Source organism: Myxocyprinus asiaticus, chromosome 12 (genome assembly GCF_019703515.2).
Source record: "Myxocyprinus asiaticus isolate MX2 ecotype Aquarium Trade chromosome 12, UBuf_Myxa_2, whole genome shotgun sequence".
Taxonomy (NCBI): domain Eukaryota; kingdom Metazoa; phylum Chordata; class Actinopteri; order Cypriniformes; family Catostomidae; genus Myxocyprinus; species Myxocyprinus asiaticus.
Genome location: NC_059355.1, coordinates 11065554 through 11072797, shown reverse-complemented (window position 1 = coordinate 11072797; position 7244 = coordinate 11065554). Strand labels below are relative to the sequence as shown.

At 42.0% G+C, this 7244-nt stretch overlaps 1 protein-coding gene across 2 annotated transcripts in view; it reads left to right on the top strand.

Annotated features, from left to right (window-relative positions):
* The first annotated feature begins 1178 nt into the window (after positions 1–1178).
* The window catches only part of LOC127448655 (neurobeachin-like protein 1), a 103277-nt gene continuing 97211 nt past the window's right edge, over positions 1179–7244 (top strand). The window contains exons 1-3 of one of the 2 annotated variants that reach the window (XM_051711349.1): positions 1179–1448; positions 1958–2135; positions 2238–2327. In XM_051711349.1, coding sequence (XP_051567309.1) covers positions 2277–2327 — 51 coding nt within the window. In that variant the 5' untranslated portion in view covers positions 1179–1448; positions 1958–2135; positions 2238–2276. Of the gene's footprint in view, positions 1449–1957; positions 2328–7244 lie in introns of both variants that reach the window. The other variant, XM_051711350.1, reaches the window with a different exon arrangement.

Below are 7244 nucleotides of genomic sequence, written 5' to 3'. Positions count from 1 at the left end.
ATCGTTGTCTTCAGAAACCCTATTTTTTTTTTTTTTTTTTTTTTTTTTAACAAGATCGTGTGGATCATTCATTCCTTCTCTTGAGCGAAGAATTTGTAGAAATTTTTGAATTTACGAAACCCACTGAAGTCTCAGTTTATGAATATTAATCACGCAACATGGTGTTAATCCAGTGAGCATAACTGATTGGCTGAGGGTAGATATTAGTAAGTGGGTGCTAGTTATGAATATTAATTAGGTTACGTGATTGAACGCTCGAGACATGACACAACCATGTCAAAAAGCAGTAAAAAAAGCGGAAAACGTTGTTTTACTTCATTTTTGGCCACACATTGACGTTAAGCTTTCTTTTACAAAATTGTTTTTATTTTGGCTGGCAAAGAAACCAAATTTTTTATTTTTTACAGAAGTGCAAAATTACTCTATACTCTAAAATTGTTTTAAACAGGAAAGCAGTGAGAACTGTTAACAGTTTTGTACAGTTTTTGCACAGTTTTTGACTATTGTTTTAGTGTATTTTCTTTTTGTATTTTATTGTACACGTATTATTATTTTTTTTTTACTCCTAAATCACAATTACTACAAAAGGCTTTACAAAAGTAAGCACAGCCCCCACCCTCCAAAAAAACTGAGCGCACACACAACAAAATTAAATAATAAATAAATAAATAAATAAATAAATAAATAAAATAATATAAAGTACGTAGAAAGTCTCCTTCTTCAATTAACATTTTTACATAATTTAAGGGTAAAGGTACTTATATTTATGATTATAAAATTAACACCAAAGTAAAAAATAATCTTCAATAAAAACTGAAAGGGATCATCTTCTATTATGATGAAAAAAGTTATATAACTTTTGGTAAACTGAGTTTATGAAATTATTGACATCCAAAGCCAATTATGAACGTCATACCAAAAAGTGTTTTATAAACAATAGTTTACAAAACTTTAAAAGTACAATTTCTATGATTAATATTAAATTATTATATTATATATGTGTCAGGAGAGCCTCAAGCACGATTGCAAATACGGTGTAATTAATATTCATTACGCAAAGAATTCGCCGAAGTTGGATTAGTCATTTAACCCGTTTCGGTCACGCCCACTTACACGAGCTCCACATAGGCAACGTAAAGGAATGCTGCCTGTCGTAAAACATACAGGAAGGAGAAAAACACACCGAGCACACACAAAATACACACACCGTGAAGACATCCGAGCTCGTGCCGTGTCTTTGTAACGAGCAGTTTCATTCCAGTCCGATGATTTTCGTCATATATATGCGGACTGTCAGGCTAAGCTGGTTACAAAATGAGTGCAAAGCCTGTTTTTGTTGTTGAAAGTGACATGGTTTAAATGTCAATGGTGCTACATGCAGCAGCATTCCAGGATCATTAACAAGAACAGCAGCCGAGAGTTTCGACGGACAGCTTTTGTTGAGCCAGGTGAGTTTCTGACAAACAAGAAACTAATGCATTAAACTATATTTAAGTAAGCAGTTTTAATATGCTGTTTCCACTTATTATAATAATCTGATATTTATATGCTCAAGGTGTTGATGTTTTCAAAACATTTCCAATTTTTGTCACATAATCTATTAGGTATTGTGTTTAGTAGTTTTCAACAACACCTTAAATTCTATAGCAACTTCTGTGTTTGGGCTTAAATTAATAAATGCACACAAGGAATGTGATCTGATATGGTGAAGTGCTAGATTTAGAATTTTGTTTATGGAGCTTGATATTCTGAAGTCAGGAATATTGACAATGTTGGCTTTGTGATCATGTTGAGTTGGCCTGGGATGATGTCATGGCTCTCCGTTTATTATTGCCTAGTCTCATAGACATGCATATACAGTACAGTGGCATGTAAATGTGTTTGTTGTTATTGCATTGCATTCATGCAGCTTCCAAAATATAGGGCTGTTTTTGATGTTTACTGCATCTGTCAACAGGGCTTGTAATAACAGGAATATTAAAAAGCTGGTGGTGGAAGACTGCAGAAAACACAAGAGTCCAAGGCATCTGGGATTCCTATAATTCACATGATGGATGTAGTTTCACCTTGCACAGAGGAAATGACGCGATCTGTCACCCTGGATTAACCCAGACTGATATCCACCCATTGCTTGGGTTTGTTATGCACAAATGAAGTGGCAAACTCCTTTTGGCAGGATGTTGACACTATGAAGGATCTGGGATATTAAATTATATTATAATCTGGATTATTTTTAGGAATATTTCTGCCTACATGCTCATAGCTTGCAGTGCAGAATGGCATCGACAGAGAGATTGTATGAGGTTTGGATGCTGTACTGCAATAAGGTAAACCGCTTTCATTGCTTTCATGCATGCTGATGCATGCACTTTCATAGTATTTGTGCATCTAATTTATTTTGCATATGCAAATCACTTAACACAACCAAATAAAACCACTCTTTTGTATTTGTGCATTAGAAAGAGAGCATATATTTATTAAAATTTACATAAAAAAAAAAATTATTGCACAGTGCATGCAGCTGGTTGGGACCCCTGCTGGTACACTGTGTTCTATATCTGATAGCTCGTCATGAAATAACCAGAATGCACAAGAGTTACAAAGATGCACTAAATTCAGGTGGATGTGCATGTCCAGTCCTGCTCATTGATGAAGGGATCGTGGACACCGCCAACCCCAAGCAGTGACGGGGGTTTAGATCTATTATCTAAATTTCTATTTGGATTTTTGTGATACACTGTGCTGCTCAGTGCAATCCAGCGGGCAGTTATCAGAGTATGGATATATTCTTTTTTTTACTTTTTTTCCGTGAGCATTCATTGCTGAACTGCCGTCCGGTTCTATCCGGTTGAATTGTATTACTTTTTGTTCATCGTTGCGGTATCTCCTTCGGGCAATTTACTGCTCTGCTTGTTTAGGGCTGGACAAGTCACCTGCCCAACCAGCCCAGTCCAATGACTTTTTTAGACAGTTCTCAGCTGTGACTTCCTTTGCTATGCCACCATGCAAAGATTTTGTGTCAGAATTCTCTAATGCCCTCACGGGGTCTAGTGTGCCTAAGCGGCGGTCAAAAGACAGCTTGTACACTAGCATCTATGGCTGAAGCAGATTCCATCGGGGTGGACCACGCTCCAGAAATAGAGCAGCCTGTCGCAGCCCTGGTGGTGTCACCTGACAAGGCCCTACGGGGCAATGCCTCAGTGCCCAATGTGTTTGAACAGACTCACTGCTGAGAAAGTACGAATCTGCTGCCTATATAACCTGCGCTGAGAATACAATCTGTCAATTACTCCTCGCTACCACCAGTACATTGGAGTCGGCAAACGCTGACCCCTCAGTTTCTTAGCTCCTGCAGACAGCTCTTCTGACTATGGGCCATGTGACCATGTGACCCTGCCGCCAAGGGTGGCTTGCTCAGGCGAAACAGCCTGAGGCTTGTAAGAAGACTCTGCAGGACCTCCCAATCGTTCCTGGGCACCTCTTTGGGCCTAACATTCCAGAACTGCTGGAAAAGAGAGTGAAATTGTCTGAGGCCACTCACCAGCTGACACAGATGCAGCGCAATCCTGCCTTTAAAGTGCCGACAGCTCAAATTCGCCATCGTTATACAACGGCAGAACAATGCTTCCGCCAGCATCCTACTCCACAGCCTCAAAGCCCTCAGAGGCCCCATGCTGCAGACGATGCTCGAGGTTTTTGGCCTCATCATCGGACCACCCCAGCGCCTCCCCACTGCCACTAAAAGTCACACCCATAAAGCCTGAGGTGCTTGGGCCGGCGGTCGATCATTTTTCAATGCAACACCTACAATACTGGAGGAGCACAACAGTAGATCCCTAGGTTTTGACTACTCTTAGCAGTGGTTCTCGAGGATTGTCCTTACAGTGGTCAGGGATGCAGTTTGTTCAGTGGCTCTCTCTCAGGTAATTCGTTCTCTGTTGGAGAAGGGAGCCATAGAAAAGGTTCATCACCTCATTCAAAGGGAGGGTTTTTATTAAACTTATTTTGTAGTTCTGAAAAAAGACTGTGGTTTTCATTCTCGATTTATGGCATGTAAACTTGTTCCTGAAAACTCTGCCTTTTTGAAAGTTACGTGCTGTCAACGTTCTTCGGTCTGTCATGAGGCTCCACCTCAGGTCTCTCCAGCGGTAGAACAACAGTTTGCGGTTGAACCCCATCAGACATTGTCATCGTTTGATTGTTGTTTTCCACCATTGTGTTCATGCATTGACACAATGGAATTGATGGGAGATTTAATGACAGGTGCACCCCTAGGGGTCATTCCTTTTCATTGAGAGGTGGTCATGACTGATGCTTCCCTCATGGGGTGGGGTGCAACATGGAATCACAGGAGTATTTGTGGCCGTTGGTCTCCAGATTAGTCCACAGACCACATCAACCTCCTGGAGTTGCATGCGGTTTTCCTAGCCCTGCAGTATTTCTTGTCGGTTCTGTCTGGCCGTCATGTGCTCATTCTGACAACACCTCGACTGTGTTCCACCTGAACCATCAGGGTGGCATGAAGTCACTCAAGTCCTTGCATCTCACTCACAAGGTTCTCACCTGGTCTCTTCCATGACTAGCATCACTGAGGGCAGTTCACCTCCCAGGGTGGAGCATTCAGGTAGCAGATTCTCTATCAAGGGGTCTTCTGCATCTGGCATGGCATCAGTTTGGCGAAGCAGAAGTGGATCTTTTCACATCTGAGGCGACCACCCATTGTCGCTTGTGGTTTGCAAGGACTGAGACATCCAGCCCGTTAGGGCAGGATGTGCTGTCTCACCAGTGGCCGAACTGCCTACTTTATGCATTTTCCTCCTATTCCACTGTTGTGGGAGACATTACACAGGATCTCCCTGTGCAACCACAGGATACTCCTTGTAGCACCCTGATGGCCAGCCAGGCCTTGGTTTTCCATACTTCTGAGACTATTGATGGGCAGATCATGGCACCTTCCACTCCGGAAGGATCTGCTATCGCAGATGGACGGCAGTGTTTGCCACCCGGATCCAGCCCGTCTGCAGCTTTGGGATTGGCCTCTGGGTCCAATCCTCTTCTAACTGATTGTGAGCCTGCTGTAGTTCATACTGTTGCTAGTGCTAGGGCTGCATCCACACATCAGCTCTACGCTGCATGTTGGATTTTTTTCTCTTCGTGGTGCAGGGATCGTGGGTTAGATCCTACACACTGTGAGGTTTCAAGAGGTTTGATTTTTTTGCAACATCTTTTGGATGCAGGCAAGGCAGCTTCCACATTAAAGGTATACATTGCAGCCATTTCTGCGAATCATGTACCAGTTAATGGTTCTTCTCTTGATTCCCATAATATTGTTTGTAGTTCTTTAAAGGGTGCGAGACATTTAAGGCCAGCCTGCAGCCCCCATTTTTCTGTTTGGGATTTACCACTTGTGCTTGACTTTCTCTGTTTGCCGCCGTTCAAACCTTTGCAGACAGCTGACCTTAAGTGGATATCTTTGAAAACTGCCTTTCTGTTGGCCATCGCTTCCACTAAGCGAGTCAGTGAGTTACATGCATTGTCTGTTAGTGAGTTATGCATGTGTTGGTTGCCGGATGATTCTGGTGTTGTGCTTCGGCCGAATCCATCTTTTCTTCCTAAAGTTCTGTTACCTCAGTTCGTGAATCAGTCCATTAATCTGGATGCATTTCAGTGTTCGTCCCAATCAGATGAGTCAAGGGATCACCTTGTGTCCTGTGCGAGCCTTGAGGTGTTACGTGGATGCTACTGTTTCTCTTAGACAAACAGATCAGCTATTTGTTTGCTATGGTGGTGTCAGGAAGGGTGCTGCTGTATCTAAGCAGAGATTGTCACGTTGCATTGTGGAAATGATCACTGACATACAAGAAAACCCAGAAGCCCCTGCCAGGATATATTTCTTGTCATTCTACTAGGGCTGTGTCTACATCTTGGGTTGCCTTTAGAGGAGTCTCCATGGCAGAAATCTGTGCAGCTGTCCATGTACCTTGACCTTGTAGAAGCGAGCAAATGTTGCTAACCCTCATGCTGTGTGTTCAGCGGTTCTTCAGGGAAAGCCTTGACTGTTTTTCAAGTGGGTGGCATTCCTCATGACTATATTGGTAGTAGTCATCCACTAGTGCTTAAACACCGCCTCTGGCGGTCAGGAGGAATGAAACAAAACATTAGTTACATAGGTAACTGTGGTTCTGTGAATTCCAGATGACAGACAGAGTTATTTGTCACTCGGAATGCGCAAGAAAGACGTACCGAGGCTGAACGCTGAGCTAATGTAGCTATTACCCTCGAGGCTCAGCCTACGTCACTACATGACTTTGTTGGTATACACTGGTGGCCAGAAGTTTGGAATAATGTACAGATTTTGCTGTTTCGGAAGGAAATTGGTACTTTAATTCACCAAAGTGGCATTCAGCTGATCACAATGTATAGTCAGGACATTACTGAAAAAGTCATTTTTTTATCAAATCTAGACAGGCCCCGTTTCCAGCAGCCATCACTCCAACACCTTATCCTTGAGTAATCATGCTGAATTGCTAATTTGGTACTAGAAAATCACTTGCCTTTATATCAAACACAGTTGAAAGCTATTTGGTTCATTAAATGAAGCTTAACATTGTGTTTGTGTTTGTTTTTGAGTTGCCACAGTATGCAATAGACTGGCATGTCTTAAGGTCAGTATTAGTAAAAGAAAAAAAAAACCTTTCTCTAGAAACTCGTCAGTCAATCATTGTTTTGAGGAATGAAGGCTATACAATGCTTAAAATCGCCAAAAAAAAAAACTGAAGATTTCATACAAAGGTGTACACTACAGTCTTCAAAGACGAAGGACAACTGGCTCTAACAAGGACAGAAAGAGATGTGGGGGGCCAGATGTACAACTAAACAAGAGGATAAGTACATCAGAGTCTCTAGTTTGAAATATAGATGCCTCACTTGTCCTCAGCTGACAGCTTCATTGAATTCTACCCGCTCAACACCAGTTTCATGTTCAACAGTAAAGAGAACACTCAGGGGTGAAAGCCTTATGGGAAAAATTGCAAAGAAAAAGCCACTTTTGAAACAAAAACAAAATGAAAAGGTTAGAGTAGGCAAAGAAACAGATATTGAACAGCTTTTGTGGGATCAGCTAGACGGTGCGTGAGAAGTGCCCGATAAGACAGCCACATCTATGGCATGTGCTATAGGAAGCGTTGGGTGAAATGTCACCTTAGTGTCTGGACAAACTGACAGCTAGAATGTCAAGGATCTGC